The 20,487-nt window shown below is 39.1% G+C and overlaps 2 protein-coding genes across 5 annotated transcripts in view; both read left to right on the plus strand.

Moving 5' to 3' along the window:
• nfat5b (nuclear factor of activated T cells 5b) overlaps positions 1–11,452 on the plus strand; it is a 28,847-nt gene extending 17,395 nt beyond the window's left edge. For 2 of the 3 annotated variants that reach the window (XM_026319897.1, XM_026319899.1), the window contains exons 4-13: positions 645–831; positions 1,682–1,872; positions 2,159–2,331; positions 3,806–3,940; positions 4,277–4,329; positions 5,160–5,292; positions 5,743–5,817; positions 6,041–6,144; positions 6,288–8,238; positions 8,935–11,452. In XM_026319897.1, the coding sequence (XP_026175682.1) occupies positions 645–831; positions 1,682–1,872; positions 2,159–2,331; positions 3,806–3,940; positions 4,277–4,329; positions 5,160–5,292; positions 5,743–5,817; positions 6,041–6,144; positions 6,288–8,238; positions 8,935–9,173 (3,241 nt within the window). In that variant the 3' untranslated portion in view covers positions 9,174–11,452. The remainder of the gene's footprint in view (positions 1–644; positions 832–1,681; positions 1,873–2,158; positions 2,332–3,805; positions 3,941–4,276; positions 4,330–5,159; positions 5,293–5,742; positions 5,818–6,040; positions 6,145–6,287; positions 8,239–8,934) is intronic. The other variant, XM_026319898.1, reaches the window with a different exon arrangement.
• Positions 11,453–12,890: 1,438 nt separating this feature from the next.
• On the plus strand, positions 12,891–20,156 carry kars1 (lysyl-tRNA synthetase 1). 2 transcript variants are annotated; one of them, XM_026320409.1, is made up of 15 exons: positions 12,906–12,979; positions 13,714–13,881; positions 14,198–14,342; positions 14,454–14,619; positions 14,717–14,810; positions 15,256–15,442; positions 15,980–16,105; positions 16,272–16,391; positions 16,587–16,749; positions 17,638–17,811; positions 18,087–18,172; positions 18,270–18,355; positions 18,442–18,568; positions 18,702–18,845; positions 19,035–20,156. In XM_026320409.1, exons 2-15 carry the CDS (start codon positions 13,742–13,744, stop codon positions 19,107–19,109), a joined length of 1,833 nt encoding a protein of 610 aa, XP_026176194.1. In that variant the 5' UTR covers positions 12,906–12,979; positions 13,714–13,741; the 3' UTR covers positions 19,110–20,156. The 2 variants fall into 2 exon arrangements, with proteins under 2 accessions (XP_026176196.1, XP_026176194.1); XM_026320411.1 differs by lacking the exon at positions 13,714–13,881 and having other exon boundaries at positions 12,891–12,979.
• Positions 20,157–20,487: the final 331 nt, after the last annotated feature.

Below are 20,487 nucleotides of genomic sequence, written 5' to 3' on the forward strand. Positions count from 1 at the left end.
TTTAAGCTCTTTCTGTTTAATCACATACAGCACTTATTGTGATTGTCTGAGTAGGTATTAGGAAATGGCACACCAACTGATGAAAATCGAACAAACTGCTCTTGCTCCAAATTTCCCACCAAATTTTGACTGAAGAAGAGCAGTTAGATCTGAGGGGAGGGAGGGGCAGGATACTGAAGTACAAACAATGGTTAGCCACAGTGAATCAGAGAGCCTCTCTCAAAGACCAAGGATAAGCAGAAAGATTAAATAAACAGATAACTCTGAATGCTTTAAGAGCTGGGGATACAGTTTGCTTGGTTGATAGGGGGCCTCCTAACTGCATTGCTCTGAGCACCATGGCAACTTCTTTTCACTGCTCAGGCCATGAGGGAAGTTTTACTGTCAGATTCAGTATATACACAGATATTTAATAACGATGTGGCTCAGGTTGCAGCCTAGTTCTGAACTAATGTAGGTACGTGTTGTAGCACACATTACCACTTCATATAAGGGATAGTGTCATATTTTGTCAAAGTAAGTTGAAGGCATACATTTTAATCCACCATAATGCCACAAGATGCCAGCTAGATTATATTTATTACAGTAGAATTGCCAGAAAACATTAGACAAGACATGATCTGTCAAATTGGTGTTTATTGCAGCTCCGATGATACTCAGGCTACTAACCAAAAAGGAGGAACTCTTTCAATGCAATACCCACAGAAGAGTGAGGGGAAGGAGCTAAAGATCCTCGTCCAGCCTGAGACTCAGCACAGAGCCCGCTATCTGACTGAAGGCAGCAGGGGGTCAGTGAAAGACCGCACTCAGCAGGGCTTCCCTACTGTAAAGGTAAGTATTACCTTTAGACACCCCTGACACAGCCTCTAAATGCACTTTGTAGTCAGTGTGTCTTTGTTTATGATTTAAGTTCATGTGTAGATCATTGCCAGGGGCTTTGAAATATATATTCGTGTTGGGATTGCTAATATTAGAGACATAGGAGCAATGAGGAAAAATATGAAGTGGAAAAGCAAAAGTCCATGTGTGTGGAAAGAGTTGAGATAGTTGTTGTGCAGAGACCTAATATGTTCAGTAGGCATGTCCCAGTCAGGGGTTTTTTAAGGGGTTGCCCCAAAGTGTGTTAATGCTTTTTTGATTGCATCCCAGTGCCAGGTATGTTCCAGTATTTGTTTCATATATACACTGTGGTTTTCTGTTATATTTTCATACTTTCAATACACACACTTATATAGTATGTAAATACACAAATGCATTCTTCAGGTCTATGTATGAAAATATGATTTTAATCTTTAATGTGTGTAACTATGTTACTAAACTACATGTAAAAGTCAGGGAGTCAGTAATACAAGCTTAATTGCTTGAGGAGAAAGATGCCAAAATGTACTTGGGTAACACACTGAGAGCATCTGTTGGACAGGTAGGGAAATACACTTAGTTAGCATCTGCAAAGCAAGAGAAAGATGAAGACAGAGGAACAAGTTCAGCTGCAGACACAGCTGTGATGGGATGGGATATGGTAGAAAATTATCTGACTCTTATGATACAAGTTTTAAAAAGTTGTTCATAAGTGTTTTTGGCACAGTCTCTACTTGCCCTGCACTGTATAAGTTTTGTATCAGTTCTTCTTAGTCACTTTATTTTAATGTTTCTTATACCTTGTCTTTTTACACTTTTACAGCTGGAGGGGGTAAAAGAGCCAGTGGTTTTGCAGGTATTTGTTGGAAACGACACTGGGCGTGTGAAGCCTCATGGGTTTTATCAAGCTTGCCGTGTGACTGGCCGCAACACCACAGCTTGCAAGGAAGTGGACATTGACGGCACGACTGTCATTGAGGTGTCCCTTGATCCGAGCACCAACATGACACTAGCGTACGTTCTTTTGTTGACCCTGATTGAACAAGCAACCGTTTTTTTAACTATTAGTGTTGCTTTTGTGTGTCCAATTATACTTCACTGATCCACATCAGTTGAAGAGACTGTGTAATGAACATCTTGAACAAATTAAATAAATACATCCTTGATTGATCTCCTTGGGAAATCAGTTATCGAAATGAAACCTAATAGGCTGCTGAGTATTAAATATTGTGAAGACCTGTTAGTTTAGTGACTAGTTGTGTTACAGTGCCTTCCAAGCTAACATAGTCTCTGTGTACAGGGTGGATTGTGTTGGGATCTTGAAGCTACGTAATGCTGATGTCGAGGCTCGTATTGGAGTGGCTGGGTCGAAGAAGAAGAGCACACGTGCTCGTCTGGTGTTTCGAGTCAACATCCCTCGTCCTGATGGATCAGTGCTCACGCTACAGACTCCCTCATCTCCAATCCTCTGCAGTAAGTGTGTTAGCATTAGATAGTAGATATTATTATATAATAGATTCTCTAAATTAAATTCAGGTGTATTATTTGCCTATACTGAACCAGGTTTACTAAAATTGATGACTTAGAATAGGCAGTTGACCTGCTCAGTTCAGTAGTACCATTGTACATTAAATTCAGCTTTTTTCTTACTGTCTTTTCAACAGGAAAACCTGGCATCATAAGATTTGTCTTTATGTCAGCATTTGAAGTCAATATATAGAGATCTCTGCAGATTAAAGCATTATTTAATAAGTGTGTGGGTTTATGTATAAGTCTGAGGGTGTGGTTGGTTTCATAAACAGGAAAGACGTTTAGGGCCAATTTCTGTGTAAGTGGATTTGGGAGAGACATGGGAGAAAAAGAAGGAAAGGACGAAACAATAGATGTGTGTGGACTATTGTTTATACAAAGCCAGCAAGCAATCCAGGGAAATATCTTTCTACAAAGCAAAACAAATAGTAATCCCCCTTGGCATCTGTGAGTGTGTTTGTACGTGTGTGTGTGTGTGTGTGTGTGTGTGTGTGTGTGTGTGTGTGTGTGTATGAGTAGTGCAGAGTAGTGGAAAAGGTTTGTGAAAAGTTTTAGGTGGAAACAGTAGTGGCCATGTGAAGGCCTGTGAGAAACAACCAACTATTTGACTGTATCAACATAGTGTGGTTCATAGTGAGTGTGATTCAGCGAAGGTCTTCAGCTGCAACTGTGGCATTACTTGTTTCATTGAGGCCAAGGTAACAGGCCACTGAGTGTAAACTTTTGTGATTATATCAATTGCATAAAGAAAAAAAGATTTCCAGTTTCAAGAAAAGGTCTTATAGCTGCTAATAACAGATTGGTTACTTCCTGTAATGTATTGTTATGATTATATATTTATGCATGTATGTGCTGATTTTACATTTTTTATGATATTGAAAAATAAATTTCTGATAGCTTAATTCAGTGCTTAGGAATTATTTAGTTTTACATGTGTTGTATTTTAAAACTTGAGCAAAACGTGAATTGGAAAGAACCAAGTGATCAGTTACTTTGAAAGATAATCAACTACTCCTTTGCATTTTCTTATGTTTAAGAAGCACTTCCTGGGCTTTCCTTCTTGCAGAGGACCTAATTTATTGTTAAAATGTAATGAAATATCTTCTTAAAACAGGGACTCATTTTTGGATACATAGGGACATTAAAATTTGAAACATAGTTCTTACCAATTACCTTTTTAAAAATTCAGTAAAAAGAAAAATGAAATTGATAATCTATCCTTATAGCTGAATGGTTTAAGCACATACAGTCCCAAAGAACTGCCAAATTTCTGGAGACTGATTTTACTTGTCATAGTGCTGTCTAACATATTGTTTCCTGTCCTATCTGATTAAAATTAACAAAGATAATCTACAAAGAACAAGAAAAGAAGAACTCAGTGACCTATTAATGAGATCATATTTGCTGTGTTTTTTAGCCCAACCTGCAGGGGTACCTGAAATCCTGAAGAAGTCACTACACAGTTGTTCAGTGAGGGGTGGAGAAGAAGTCTTCATTATTGGCAAAAACTTCCTTAAAGACACAAAAGTCATATTTCAAGAGAATGTTTCCGGTAAGAAATCTTTTTTTCTTTTCTTTTTTTTTCAAATATGTGTGGCCATGGACATGTCAGGTTTTCTCTTGGTACAAAAACATGTATGTCAGGTTGATTAAATTGCCCATAGGAGTGAGTGTGAGTGTATGAGGTTGTTTGTGGCCCTGTGATGGACTGGTGACCTGTCCAGGGTGTAGCCCTGCCTTTCACCCAAAGAGAGCTGGGATAAGCTCCAGTTGATCCTTGTGACCCTAATTAGGAATAAGCAGGTATAGATAATGGATGAACTTGTCAGACTCGATTATTTATGTGCTGTTTTTTTCCCCCAATCCGCATGCTGCTTTGTCTCTCCAGATGAGAAATCATGGAAAGCAGAGGCTGAAATTGACATGGAGCTATTTCACCAGGTAAAATTGTTCATTATTTTAGTACCAAGTGGTTATTGCCAGTAAGGATTGAGCAGCCGGTTCAGATTTGTATGGGGCTTTATATGTAATCATCTTAAATGGATGCTGGTTCAAAGGTTTGAGTGTTCTGACCCGATTAACTCAGTCTCAGTGGGTTGTGTGTGTCTCAACAGTCCAATAAACCTTTGCCCTTATAAAACACGTGATCACAAATGAAATGATTAATTTGTAGCTAATAGAAATAACACCAGTCTTTTTTTTTAATTGAAAGTACACTGTGTAGGTACAAGGCCTAACAATGATTATATTTTTAGAGCATTTTTCAAACCTGCACTGTTTAGGTTGGCTAGTGATCTTTTTTTCTAGTGAGAAAATGCTACATTTTTCGAGGCTTTATTGCCTCCAGCTGTTTATAGGTAGACCTGTGTGAAACTGATTTGCCCCTGCACTGAATAAAAATGCCCCAGAGATACGAAATTTAAGACTATATTTTTCTGACCTGAATCTGTGAAAAAGGTGACTGTGTTCCATGCTCATACCATGTTTTACACATTTACATTAAAAACGCCTGCACTGTATGTATCACATGACCCTCATGATAATGAGCTGGCAGAGCACAAGATACAAAATGATGATCGGCTCAACAAAATATTGCTTGACACTGTCTCTATAGTGGTCCAGCTTAATTGTAAAATTGAATACATATATATTCTCTAATATTTAACTGTTGTACTGATGTTTCCTTCACCTGTCAGATGTTAGATGCAGCTGCAGATAGACTTAAATTTGTTCTCGTTACCTGACTTTATTTTCATATAATTTTCCCAAAGAATCACTTGATAGTGAAGGTTCCTCCGTACCAGCACCAGGACATCACCTCTGGAGTATGTGCGGGAATCTATGTGGTGACCAGTGCTGGAAGATCTCATGATGTTCAACCTTTTACCTACACTCCAGATACAGGTTTTTCTTTTTTTTTTTTTTTTTACAATTAAGTATTGTTTTTGATGTATTCACTCCAATACTGGCTCACCCAGTTTCTCAGTTAGAGGGTAAAAAAACAGAAGCAAGAAGTGTATCTGTTTCTTTCCATATTTTTTAAAATTTAGAAGTTTAAATCCCTTAACTCCTTTCCCGTTGCTCAGCCACACCACCTACAGTTCACTAGGATCACAGCAAGTACTAACAGTCTTTATTTTGTAATGCAGCCAGTAGTGTGTAGCCACAGGAATCCAGGGTCATCAACATTCAGGGCTGTCTCTCATTAGTACGTGTGTTAATGGTTCTTACACGATGAAACACTGAAGAATGTAATTTGCTGTATTTTACGCCACACTTGGAACCTTTCCTAAAGACTGCTGTGCCAAAGATTTATGTTGATGTATGTTCAATATGTTGATGTTGCTCTTTCAGCAAAACATGACATTCCTGTGAAAAAAGAGACACTTTCTCCAGTGAAGACTTGTTCTTTTGATGATCAGCTTAAAGGTCATTTCCCATTTTTTAATTATTATATATAACAATGAGCGTTTGCTCTAGGGGTTTATTTGAAAAGGGAACTATTTAGTGGTCTGAGTTCTGCACTTTACCTCCCATTTAAAAACTGTTACATACATTGTACATAGTGTACAGTGCCTGCACTATTTTAGTTTTAGCTTACAGCCAAAACATTTTGACAATACGACTTTATTGCTTGCTCTTGCTCCTATAGTTCTTGATGGTGGCTTAATGCCCTCAATGTTGCCTTTAGTGAAAAGAGAAGATGTCACTCCAATGGAGGTGACCAGCAACCTCCAGTCTTCTGGAGTATTTAAGGTGATGTATTTATCTTGACCCACTTTACAGTTTTTCTTTGGTGAATATTGGTTTAACAATAAAAATATCACAGTGGTGATGCATAAATGGAAATTTAACTGCAAAATTGAGCTTTCTTTTTTTTCTGTTTTCGGTAAAAGCAGACTGATGACTTGTGTCCAGCCCAGCAGAACACAGACATGACTGCAGGACACCAAAATAAAAACACACCATTTTCCAACAACCTGTCTCAGCCTGCAAGCGACGCTGACAAAGGCCAGGCTCCTGTTTTTAACAACATTGAGCCCTTAAGTGCCATCCAGGAACAGGACATTGCTGCCACCAGCTCATTCTCTGTGCCTGCAGAATCCGTGCTCCAGCCAGGGGCACAGCAGTTCCTCCTGGAGCCCAGAGAAGGCCTTGGGCAAGAGAGGCCAGGCAGTGGCCCTGGAGCTGTAGGGAGGCTGTGTGGGGAGCCCACACCTCAACAGCAGCAGTTGTCGCTGTTCCCTTCAGATGAAGTGGCCCAGCTGGAGGAAGCAGTGAGGCAACTTAAAGCCAAAGGGTTCTGTAGCTTACCACTTCAGCCTGACAACTCGATGGCCAAACAGCAGCAGCAGCAGCAGCAGCACATCCAGCACCAACAACAGATCCAAGAACAGCAAATTCAGCAGCAACAACAGCAACAACAGCTCCAGCAGCAACAGCAGCTCCAGCAGCAACAACAGCTCCAGCAGCAACAACAGCTGCAGCAGCAACAGCAGCTTCAGCAGCAACAACAGCAACAAATTCAGCAACAACAGCTTCAGCAACATGTTTTGGAGAATTTACAGCAGCACCTGTTTCAGTCTCAGATTCAAATGCAATGTAGCATGTTTCAGGATGCCTCCCAGGGCAAGAATGCAGATCAGCAGGGTTCACCACAAAGAGTGATACCAAACCAGGGATCTCTTTTCCAGCAGGCCCAACATCAGCAACATCAGCAACATCAGCAACAGCAACAACAGCAACAACAGCAGCAAGCAGCTCTCTTTCAGCAGGCAGATGACCTGCTTTCTATTCAGACCAAATTCCTCCAGCATACGCCCTCTCACCCTTCACCACCCATGTTCCACAATCCTAGTTCGTTGGCTGAAACACAAAATCCACAGGAGGCTCTTTTTCAAAAAGCCTCTCAGGAGCAGGTCCAGGCCGCTCTCTTCCAAAACACCATGACAGTACTACAGTCTCCAGAGCAACAACCCTCAACCCCTGGACTTTTCCTCCCCCAGACATCTCTGTCCACTCAGCTTATAGCAAGTAGCTCTCAGCAACAACAACAACAACAACAGCAACAACAGCAGCAGCAGCAGCAGCAGCAGCAGCAGCTGGCTTTCCTCAGTGCTCTACAGTCCCCTGCCCCTGAACCACAATCAGTGTTTCAGTCTCAGAACCAGCTCTCACCCATTCAGCAGAGAAGCCCCATGGAGCAGCAGCAGCCCCCCCAGCCTCAGTCCCACACACAGCCAACCCAGCAGCCTTCCCTGTTTCAGAACATCTCTCCACATCCATCTGTAAACACACTCTCTCCAGGTCAGCAGCAACAACAGCAGGCTGACCTGCTGTTCTGCAATAATCCCCTATCCACAGCAGACCAGGCCTCTGGCCTTCTGTTCAGCAGTCAGGGCCAGATGCCTTCTTTGACCAGCAGTAGTCTAGTTTCTCAAGAGCCCCAAAACCCTTCTCTGCTTTTTTCCCAAGCCAGCATGGTGACAGTAAACCAGCAGGATCGCTCTGAGCCCATGGCCTTAGGGAACCCCACCAATCCACAACAGCAAGTCTTGTTTCAGGAGCAACAGCCGATGCAGCTGGGCAGCAGCTCAAACAACCAGCAGGAGCAGCCTGTGAGCCTCTTCATTCCGCAGTCCAACATGGCTTCTCTCCAGGGGGGGCTGGCTCAAGAGCTTGCACATTCATCCATGTTTGCCTCACAGAACGGCGTGGCAAACCTGCAGACAACCACCTCTTCCCCTGTTCAACAGCCAGGCACTTTGTTTCAAACCGCCGTGAGTGGGAGCATCAATCAGCCTAGTCAGCCTCAGCAACCTGGCTTGTTTCTTTTTGGGATTCAGAATGGTAAGGTGCTGATTACATAGATGTTAGCCCTTTGTTGAAATGACAGCAAGTTCAAAAACATTGCAGATCACCTTTAATTATGGGTGAAAGCCAATCAGAATTTGTAACAATTCCCTTAGCACATTAGGTTTTTCCTACAATGGCTGCAATTTTCTTAATGATTTACATGAAAGTGTTAAAATTGACAAACCCACAGAAAATGATCCCCCCACTTTTACTTATTTGGATATTAATTTTCAAAGTGTTGTTTTGTTTGTCTTTTCCCATTCAATTGATGGATCTATAATTTATTATCTATATACTACTTTTTTAATCTCACTTTAGCCTCCTGTTGAATGTCTAATAACATACAGTATAACGTATTTAATTTCTTTTTAACTTTTTCCTCTGAGTAGGTGGCAGAAATTTAGTATATTTAATAATCATCTTTCAGGGGAATACTGTTTTGATACTTTGTGATATGTTTATTCACTATACATTATCCAAACTCATGCCTATGTAATCCATGTTTAATGGTAAATAGTTATTGTGATTGACTTGAACCATAGTCAGGTTCTTTTACCACTTACAAAGTTTACATACAGTATAAACACCCAGCTAATTCATTACACACTCATGTACAGTATAAACACATGTATCTGCTTTTATGTCTGTAGACTCTTTTGACTTTTCTGCTTTTCTGCCCCCTCCTTGCAGAATGCAGTCGGCTGATGAACACTCCTGGAAACACGCTGTCCGATCAGATAATGGCCATCAGCCAGTCTGGTCAGAACCAAAGAGAGAGTGACGCACGCATCCAGTCCCTGCTCAGCCAATCTCTGTCTCAGTCTGGGACTGTGCAGAACAGCATGTCTGCTTCTCAGAACATGGAGAAGATTAATGACCTGCTGGTCAGCCTGCAGGAATCAGGCAGTAACTTAACGCATTCGTATTAACCTTTATACAGGTTCACAGATTTGTCTTTTTTTTTTTCCACTGATAATATCATACTTTTTGTGGGTTTTCTCCGGGTATTCTGGCTTCTTCTGACAGTCCAAACACAATCTATTTAATTGGTGAATCTAAATTATCCACAGGTGTGAATGTGAGTGTGAATATTTGTGTGTCTCTAAGTGTCAGTCCTGGCAGTCTGTCCAGGGTGTACCCCACCTCTCTCTCAATGTCAGTGTCAGCCTGTGTCCTTTTTGATGCTGTTCTATGTGATCACCTTATTTATCTAGGGAACAGTGTGGTGTCACAAGAGGTGGTGGTATTTTTTGTATTAAGTTGCCATTTCCACACTGTTTCCAGTGAATAAAAGATCTTTTTTTTTAACATACACTTGGATCCCAAACTACTGTCATTGCTGTCCTATGTCTGCATAGCAACATTTATGTAGTCAAGACAGTACCATTAATTCATTAATCATGCTCAATATGCCACCGCCAGTTTTGGTTTAAAGGTTTTGTTTTATGGTCTGGTCCCTCTGTGACTCTGAAGGATAAATGGTAGCTGGTAGATGATGTATGGGTGGATGGGTCTGGCCTTTGTGCCAGCCATGTAAAAACTAACACTGTTAATTTCCACAAACCTAATTATTTATTACTAAAAAACCAATTCAGAAAAATACACAAATGAGGAATAAATACGGATTAAAACATTTGTATTCAATTAATGTTATTGCCTTCACCTTCCACATCTTTTTATATACCCATATAATTACAATGTAATATAGTATAATTACTGTTGTTGTCAAAAGGCTAAGATCATAATGTGTTTTAGTCATTTAAGTGCGTCTTTAATGGGACTCTAATGCGTCAGGCACGCATGAACTGGAATGGAAGATTATTGTCTTGCGTGATGGATTTAGCCAGTGCTGAGAAGAAGCAATAGTTTGTTGGCTACAACCGTATTTGTATACATCTTAGCCAGATTAAGGTATAAACACACAGGAACAGAGCCTGTTTTACATATTTTCTTGTAAATGCAAACTGTACAAGTTCTACAGACCTTAATGTTCTCATCTGCAGATGGTCAGTGGCCTCAGGACCAAAGTTTGACTCAAATCTTTCTTTGCTTAAATCCTGATGACAGGCCAGTTTTATGGCTTTTAGTTTTGTTCTAACTTGCTGTTCATGATTAACATGGACTATGCTTGACCTTGAAAAATTCAGATTTTATTGTTAGGCTTCGTGTCCTGCTGTCAGGCTTTTCTTTCTGTTTGTGTTGTGTTCAGCTTCTTTGTAAGTGTATGCATGAACAAGGGGCTGGTCTCTGTTGATGACAGAATTAGCTCAGTTTTAATGCCTTTGTTGCTGTCTTGTTTTCTATGTAAATTCACAAACATCATTGCATTGTATGCAGTTTAGAAACAGTTATTTTATTATAGAAATTATGAAAGCATTGATTTGAGTGGTTTTCAAAAGGGACCCAGCTCCTGAAGTAAACCTGGATTTGGAGAAATGAGCTACTGTATCTGTGATTCATTTTCTTCACCTTGTGTAATGGAAGAACTAAGGTTTTTAGTGTCCAGTATTTATGATTGTTTTCGTTTGTTTAAAGAAAAGTTTAGAAAGACTTTATCCTTTTTGGTGTAGTACGTGTGCCTGTTTTCAGACAAGCATATCTTATTTATTTATGTGTTGGTTATTATATAAATCGGTTCCTATACTCATAGTTTCAGTTGTTCAGAGCTTTTCAAACATGTGTTTTGTCCCCTACACCTGATGATAATGTAACTGCCGCCTTGTGACAGTGGGTGAAATTCCTTTAAATGTGATAGTTAAGTATTTTTTAAACTCTGTATAACTTACATTCCTTTGCACAATTATTCTTTTGTGATTCTGGAAATGAAATAATATGCTCTTAATGTACACATATGTATTTGTTTAGGGCTTGTAATCGGACTGCTGGGCAAAATGGCAGTTTTGCTGTCAAAAAAAAAAAAAAATTCAAAATAGGACCAAATTATCATACTTTTACCCTGAATATAGCACTTAATGTCTCAAGATAGATTGAGAGTGTTCTTTTATACACGTACTGAGGTGGTAATTACTTTGTTGAAATTACAGTTTCCTCATTTGTGTATTTACCATGGAACTAATCAATGCTGTCGCATTTTTTCAAGAGGCTACAGCCTCTAACACTATTTCTTGCAATAGAACAAGATGTGGTTATTTTTTTTAACATTTAATTCAATATCAACAAAATGAGTCTGCTACCGTATGTGTTTAAACAGTTACATTTTCTAAAATATCTCTTTAGACATGAGTAAATACTGTACATGTGCCTTAATGTTTTAGTAGTGACCAGATTGACGTGTTACCGTTGTTATCTGTTTAACACACTGCTGGCCCAGCCGGTGATGAGTCCTCATTAACTAGAATGTTTTAGGCCATAAGACTTTAAATATGCTTTAAAGGCTAGACCAGATACAATAAGCAGATACATGTGGTTGATAAATGTGTTGTGCAATTTCTGTCATGCATCTAACTTGTTTGTACTATTGCATTTATGTTATACAACGTAGATGCAGACAAATTTTCTCTGAAACTGCTATGCAGCTAATATACTGTAAATGTAGATCTTTTAGTTCTGTAATATATATATTTTTCTATGTACTCTCCCCCATTTTCAACAAAAAAGACAAACCAAAATAGATGTTTTTCTGTTATTTATGTTGCTTATTGAAATATTTTCTTGTGCTTTGAGTGTGACCTTAAATCTTTTGCTTACAATGTAGATTTCTCTTAACAGCAATGATCTCAAACATGTTGTTTGGTGAAACAAGGGTCTTTTTAATTACCTTTGTTGCGTATAGGGTATATGTGAAGGTTTGCATTGCATCTTGGCTTACCATTTACTGATGCAGTGGTTCTAATCTTTTCAGTTTCTCTCAGGGCTTCTGAGTTAGCAGGATGTCATAAAGTTCTTATGTCTTCTTATTCAAAACAGCCAGTGTGTAGTAAAAATATCAATATCCAATGTAATTTGCCCCCAAGCATCATGTTCCAAAAACAATTTTCTTACTATGCTTTTGTGATATCTTTAAGGTCTGTTTCTGTAATGCAGGCAAAACACTCATCAAGTAAACAGCATTTCATAGTCCTGGAAAAAGCAACTAGGAAATTTGCATTTTTGTTTCTAATCATGTGAACAACTGTCCAGTAACCACCCTTCGTGGGTAAATGTTCTATATATTTGACTTACGTTGGGACATTTTGTTTCTCTTGCAAATAAACTTCTGTAAACTTGCTGCAATATATATTAAACATATATACATAAAATGTTTTGTCTTTGAACTTTTATATTATGTTTTTGTTGTAAGGTAGTTACTAGACAATACTTGGCTGCAGGATGAGGATCTACTAGCAAACAAGGCTTTTTATGAGAAATATTCATCACAGCTTGTCTATAGCCATTTTAATAGAAATCTGAAAACAGATAAACATTATTTAACCATGTACAGAGAAAGAACACAGGGTCAGAAGAAATGCTAAACATTCCTAAGTACCATTCATCCCAGTAAAATTATAATAAAAAAACAAAATAAAAAAGGTTCAAAGGGATCATTTCTTGTTGCCAAGCGCCGTTCAAACTCACAAGTAGAAGTGGTGCTAATGTCCGACTAATTTCCGTCACGCAAACGTCTCATCCAGTTCTCGCGCTTTTGAGGTGTGCGAGGGTTTGTTGGTCTTTCCGAGTGCGGCATCAAGAACATGGCTGACGTGACAGAGGTGGAAGGAGAGAAACTCAGCAAAAAGTGAGTTTTTTCGATTATTCCGTTGCATGTAAACCATTGTTAATGCTATACAGACTATCTCTTTTCTCAGATATGTAGTTGTTTCAGCACTTATGGCCGTTTAATTTTTGTCATGCAGTATTACTAAATGTTACATCAGGTCAGAGGGTGAAGCGAAGTGAGGATTCCATATGGTAGCACGTTACAAGACTACATATCTCATGATTCAGTTCGAATGTGTCTCTGGTAGTTGTAGTCGTAAATGTGATCGGGCGCCAGTCGAAGCAATGCGTTTTACTAATGAGAAAAACTACAAGGTCCAAAATACAACAAAAAAAAATGTCTTCCTCGCCGTGTTTTCTTGTGGTTTCTTGTACCACATATAAGTTTTAACGTACGAATTATTTGTTACGTTTTAGCTCTGCAATTTTGAATAATATAATTGGCTGCATACACAATTTAAATTATGCGAACGGCGTTTTTCTTCGTTTTGACTTTCTTTAATTGCTAGCAGTAACGTTATGTTACCTCTGACACGTCCACCTGCCTGACTATCCATTGTAAATCTATTCTTATATTAAATTCTCTACGACTTCACCTCTGCACTTAAGTTTGTTGTTTTTGTTTTATCTCATTGCATCTTGGTCCAGACAAAGGGGATTTTATAATCGCAGCAGTGTTTAATTTCGTCTGTTGGGCCAAGGACAGCTTTTGCCATATATGCTGTACTTCGTACTATATGTCTGTTTTCTCAGGTGTGTCTGCTGACTCTGGTAGCTCAGCATGCTCTGTCTGGGCAGGGCAGCCAGGAAACAGTTGTGCCAAGCCTTTGGGGTCAGGGGACAGTGGTTAAAATGTGCCCCCCCCTGTACACCTGCAGTCCCAGCTCAAATTTACGGGAACCGTTGGAGAGGTGACAAAAGGTTGGTGGCTTTTCCATTCCTGTGAGAAAAACAACCAACCTTTTGTCACCTGAGAAAATGTGTTTCCCCGTCTGCATGGTTTTTTGTTGTGCTTCTTTGTCATTAGTAGACTGTCTGTTTTTTTTTGTTTTTTTTTTTCTGTTCAGACGGCAGAATAAAATAAACTGAACAGTAACTTACATGAAAACTCATGTTTCCTAAGTTTTGTCAAATAGTTTGGATATCTGTTAAATTTCCTGTAGCATATAGTTGCATCATTAACAACCAATTTCATAACCAAAGCTGTAACTTATTTTGGTTCTCTTCTTCTTATCAGTGAGCTGAAGAGACGAATGAAAGCTGAGAAGAAGGCAGCTGAGAAAGATGCCAAGCTTAAGGAGCAGGTGGAGCAAAAGAAGGAATCCAATGACCAGGGAATGCAAAATTCCTGCAATTTGGATGAGGAGACACTTGATCCAACTGTGAGATTTTTTTATGAGATCAACATACCTTTCTCTTTGCCTTCCTTAATGCTTTAATAATTTATTTATTTATTTTTTACAAATACAATCATTTGTTTCCTTGTAAAACAGCAATACTTCAAGATCCGCACCCAGGCCATCCAGGAACTGAAGGGCACACCACAGGACCCATATCCACACAAGTATCATGTAGACTTGTCATTAACAGAGTTCATCGAGAAATACAATAATCTACAACCTGGAGACCAGCTGACAGATGTTGTTCTCAATGTGACAGGTACCAGGAATACTTTATAATTTTAAGCATATTTTAAGTTTGTGTTCAGCGTATTCCCGCAGTAGATTCCCTGTTAAACTTCATATATGATTGGCAGGCCGCATCCATGCCAAGAGGGCTTCTGGTGCCAAGCTTCTCTTCTATGACCTACGAGGTGAAGGCGTCAAGTTGCAGGTTATGGCAAACTCAAGGTTCGCACTAAAAAAACGTATTTTTTTCCCCTGTATTGTGTCTGTGGTTTTGTTTTTGGGTGTAACAGTAGTTTGGTCACACTTCACTACTCACCATGTTTTTACATAGTCACATAGCTGTGAAGATACCTTAACAAGTATCCAAGATGAATGTGGTTGATGGTGTTGTTGCATTATACAATGTTGAGTCATACTTAAAGGCATCATGGCTGCACACAGATTCAGATTTTACAGGGTGGCATGGATTGGCCTGAAGGATTTCCACTAGTTTAAAGACTTCATGTTTACATGTTATAAAACATTGTGTGAAACAGAAAGGAAAGGATGGGGGAGGGCGATGATGTGTTATCAAACATATCATTGCATCCTCTGTTTGTTTTTCTATCTATGTGGATACATGAAGGGTTTGATGAGTTGGTATGTGTATTTTCTTTTGCTCCATCAGAAACTACAAGTCTGAGGAGGCCTTTGTCGCCATCAATAACAAACTGCGCCGTGGTGACATTATTGGTGTCCGTGGTAACCCAGGGAAGACAAAAAAAGGGGAGCTGAGCATCATTCCCATTGAAATGACCCTACTGTCACCATGTTTGCACATGCTGCCCCACCTCCACTTTGGTCTCAAAGACAAGGTAAAGGCCACCATGATTACACTGTCTGTGTTACTGATATGTGCTACATGTTTTCTCTTTTTAAAAAAAAAAAAAGAAAGGAAAATTATACATTTCTGTAAATCTGTATAGAAAATATGATTTGTGATTTAATTCTTATTAAAACATATTGACCAAACAAATTAGAAGCATTAGTTAATACATCTCCCCATATGTTATACATTTACAGCAGAAGGAAGTAATCTCTTAAACATTTGCAGAATGAAAGGCGTGCACTGGAAACTTTGCTCTTATGTTACTATGTGGTAGTGAGAGGAAAATGTATGCTTGGTTGTTACTGTACAGTTGACCTCCTTACACAGGACAGTTTGGGTTGTCAAACACAGGCGTAATTAAAAAAAAAAAAAAAAACACAGCTTTTCAGCAAAATTATTTTAATTTTACTGTGACTTGGATCTCAGGGGTCTCTGGTGATGTGAACATGACAAATGGGCATTACAGCAGTAATGAACAATGATGGATAATTTGTTACCCCACTGTGTAATCTTTCTCTCAAAGGAAACACGATTCCGCCAGCGCTACTTGGATCTGATACTTAATGACTATGTGAGGCAGAAGTTTATAACTCGCTCCAAAATCATTACATACCTGCGCAGTTTTCTGGACCAGCTAGGATTTTTGGAGGTAAGTATTGGTGTATGTGTTGTAATCAGACATCTAAGTTCACCACGTCACACAGTAACATATTTGTTTTTAGCTCGAGTGGAAAGATTTACATAAATTAATTTTTTTCTAATTGTTTCACATTTAAGTGTAAGCCTGCATTTCTGAATCATGTTTGTTACTTCAGATTGAGACACCAATGATGAACATTATTCCTGGTGGAGCAGTGGCTCGTCCATTTGTTACTTACCACAATGAGCTGGACATGAACCTGTTCATGAGGATTGCTCCTGAGCTTTACCACAAGGTAATATGCTTTTCAAGAGTCATCCAGCACTTGCATGTGTCCTCCTTTTCAGTAATGAAGTACTTCCAGCTGGAATATACAGAAAATCTTTTGGATCAGTTTGAACTCAGAAACACACTGATGTTTTTATACTCCACTTCAAGTGTTTGATTCAAATATCTAAATATTTACACTGGCATCATATCTTTCCCACAGATGCTTGTAGTTGGTGGAATAGACAGAGTGTATGAGATTGGTCGTCAGTTCAGGAATGAGGGTATCGATCTTACTCATAATCCAGAGTTCACCACCTGTGAATTCTACATGGCATATGCAGACTACCATGACTTGATGGAAATCACAGAGAAACTGCTCTCAGGTAAGTGGAAAAAATGAGTAACAAGTAATTCTTAGCAGCTCTGTAATCTACAATAGTTGGTAAACGATGGTTAAGGCCATTGCTTTACTCTGGTGACTCATTTTACAGCCAACTCCAGGGAGCAGGTATCTGTTCTAACTGGACCGATGCTATGCATGGTTACACTGAGCAGGTCTGCTGGGTAAATTTTGTGCCACACCCACAAAGAAAATAACCACTTGTTTGCTTATGTTGTGCACATCTCACTTGCTTTGGTTATTATTCAGCACTTTTAGAAGATCTGCATTTTTAAATGGAATAAAAAGTAGTTGTGTAGCTGTGAGTAGCATGATGAGATTGTTCACGTCCTCATGATTATTACAGCCAGCTTCTGTGGAGCATGCCATGCGGTGAGCCTCTGTCTCAGATGGCATTGGTCTTGTTCCTCCTCCTTCTCAGCCTTGTCAGAATTCAAAAAACTCATCTCTGTAGGGAGTAGTGGCAGACTTCAATCTGAGATGAAGTGATGTCAGTGAGGTTCAGTCAAGACAGAGAAAGCCACTGTAGAACCGGAAGTGGAGTTTTGAAATTACTTTTCTTTCCACAGCATGAAGCTCTCGCATCCAATGAGATACATCAAGTGATTTTTCAAGTGACATAGAGAATATTTCACATAAAAAAAGATTTAGCTTGTTGGCAGGTGACACTTGTATATTGACACTGATAACATGCAATATATGAATTCATGTGTGTCACTGGGGATCAGGAATGTATTGTACTGTATATTTGAAAATATTAGTTTATTTGGTTCAGAGCTCAGTTTCTTCAGTCTTGTCACTTTACTGATACTTGGGATGCACAGGAAAAGTGTACAGTGAACAAAAAGGAAAACCTTTTTCCTTGCTTCAGGAATGGTGAAGCACGTCACTGGAGGATACAAGGTGACTTATCACCCTGATGGTCCGGAGGGACAGGCCCATGAGATTGATTTCACTCCACCATTCAGAAGAGTGAGCATGACACATGACCTGGAGAAGCTGATGGGAGTCAAATTCCCTCCCACTGACAGCTACGACAGTGATGGTAAGAACTGAAGAAATGAACAGGTAGTACTATCAGTCTATCTGAAAAGTGAGAGTAGCTTTTGTCCTTATGTTTCTTCTTTCGAGAAAGTGTTTTGAATATGTATCTGCATTTAAATGTCACATTGCCTCTGTGATATTCTTTCATTCTCTCTCTTGAATTTAGTGTTTGTTTTTTTTCCTTTGTTTTTTTTGTTATATAATGTCTGTGTTTCAGTTTGTTTACATTTTTTAATAAACAACATATTTCTGGTTTCTCTTCTCTTTTGTCTTCAGAGTCACGTAAATTCTTCGACGACTTGTGCATACAGAAAGGAGTTGAATGTCCGCCACCCAGAACCACTGCCCGCCTCCTTGACAAGGTACTGTTCTGATGAAGACCACCATCTGTTACAGTTGCAATTTATTGCTTTTTCTTCATTGTTTCCTTTGAGGTTTTTATTATCTCTTCCCACACAGTTGGTTGGAGAGTTCCTTGAGGTCACATGTATCAACCCTACGTTCATCTGTGATCACCCTCAAATCATGAGCCCCTTAGCAAAATGGTGAGAAACACCTTGTTTAACCTTCCTATTTATCATTTCAAAATGTGATGCTCAGGTTTATACTCACACTTCCTCTGTTGTTACAGGCACAGATCTCTGAAAGGCCTAACAGAACGTTTCGAGCTTTTTGTGATGAAGAAGGAAATCTGCAATGCTTACACTGAGTTGAACGATCCAATTAGACAGAGGGAGCTTTTTGAGCAGCAAGCCCAGGTGTGTATAAAGCCTACACTGACTTATTTCCCCCCATTTAACCTTTTACGTTGTCTCATGTCCAAAGGCTCAGGCTGCCTACTGTTGACTGAATATCAGTGTATGTTAATAAATTGAGCGGGACCTTTTTCAGGCCAAAGCTGAAGGAGATGATGAAGCCATGTTCATTGATGAGACCTTCTGCACAGCACTGGAATATGGTCTACCACCGACTGCAGGCTGGGGAATGGGCATTGATCGTCTGACGATGTTCCTGACGGACTCCAACAACATCAAGGTAAAGATGACAAGTGTGGTAGAAGTGTGCCCTTCTGTGTCGTTTTTGTGTGTAGTTGGTAGATCTCTTAGGGCACTTGAAGGACACATTAGTAGACAACTAAGGTCTTATATCAAAGGCAAAACAGGGAAACACGTGAAGTATACTGAGAGAAAACCCCTCAGCTGACATTTTTTTGTGCTTTCACAGGAGGTGTTGCTTTTCCCAGCCATGAAACCTGATGACAATAAGGCTTCAGCTCCCTCAGAGGGCACCTCTGTCTGATGACTTGACATCTAAGTTGTCCTGCTCTCAGCTCTGTGCAGCAGTCAGTAAAAGGAGCCTTTACCTCATTGTGGTCTTCAGTGGACTCTGCGGGTTTTGCGTTTTATCAATGTTAGTCAGTCAAAGGTTCAGTCTTTGCTGTTATTAAGGGACACCTTATGTCAGTTGTGGTTAATTGATACAACAAATGCATTTTTCTTTTTGTATTTCTTAACAACTTTTGATCATATTTCCTGCATCATCTTTGACTCTAGGGTGGTATTTTAATTCACATTTTCATCCACAGTAAATTGGTGGTATTTGATCAGGAATCTGCAGACCTGTATAAAATAGTTCTGAATATACTATGAGATACAGTAAGGGGTCCTTCTGGCTATCATAAAAACCACATAATTCAAAGCCTCATGCACCTGTAATACTTTTTCTTAGTATATTCATCTGGTTTTACCATGTCTGCTTGTATTACTTTTGGGATGTTTTTTTTTTTTTTTTTTTTGGTCATCTCCACACATTCTCCTCTGCAAAGAAGTTTAAACATTATGTCTGAATAAAGTTCATATGAATCTACATTATTCCATACGCCCAATGTTTGTGATATCCTTGCAGTATCTCAAGACCCTAAGCAGCCCCTACCCTCCTGAAAGATTTTAACTTTTTCAGAATTGATTAAGAAATATTTAATGTTAGTTAAATTTGTTTAATTTTGTCTTTACAGTGAAATTGGGTAGTATGAAGAAGTATTTTGGCTGAGTTTAACAAGGTGGAAGGGGAGCACCCTAATAAGGGAGTGGAGGCTAAGAAATGTAGAATAGATCATTTGTCCAGAATCTATTGTATATGTTGAGCCATCATTGGATTTGACTACCTGTGTTTTTAAACATTTAAGACCCTGGTGCAATAGAAATGGATTCACTCATCATTAGGTAGATGTAACTTGTCATAATATTCCACCATAGGGCCTAGGACTTGGTTATGCTGACCTTGCAGCTGAAAAAAAGTCATTTACCATTTACTATAAGTGATGCAACAGTAAAATAATTAATTGTGCCCGTTATCCTGTGATTCTTTTTGATTAATCTGCCTTAAAATAGGCCAACTGAACTGTTAAGTAAGAAAAGTGATTTTTAAAATTTACCATTTGTTAATCTCGTCATATTCTATGTCACAATTATTTTCTTACCCATTATTTGTCTCTTGTGATTACTTGAAAGAGTCATGTAATAAAAGACCATCATGCTTCACTGTAGTTTTGTAAGCTGGTGTTGTGTGTTGTAACTTGCACCAGTAAGTATTGTTTTGGGGATACTTAGTGCCTTCAAAGGTATCAGCACAACAGGATTGACAGCCCCAAACAGAAGCATAAAAAAAAAAAGATCTT

This window comes from Mastacembelus armatus, chromosome 3 (assembly GCF_900324485.2).
Source record: "Mastacembelus armatus chromosome 3, fMasArm1.2, whole genome shotgun sequence".
Taxonomy (NCBI): domain Eukaryota; kingdom Metazoa; phylum Chordata; class Actinopteri; order Synbranchiformes; family Mastacembelidae; genus Mastacembelus; species Mastacembelus armatus.

Bases quoted from the DNA above. Each gene is read 5' to 3' on its own strand.
- kars1 (XM_026320409.1), top strand. From the start codon at position 13,742: ATGCTCTGTCTGGGCAGGGCAGCCAGGAAACAGTTGTGCCAAGCCTTT. The intron at 14,343-14,453 runs GTGAGATTTTTT...CTTGTAAAACAG, and splicing joins AGGAGACACTTGATCCAACT to CAATACTTCAAGATCCGCAC. The intron at 18,569-18,701 runs GTGTGTATAAAG...GACCTTTTTCAG, and splicing joins TTTTTGAGCAGCAAGCCCAG to GCCAAAGCTGAAGGAGATGA.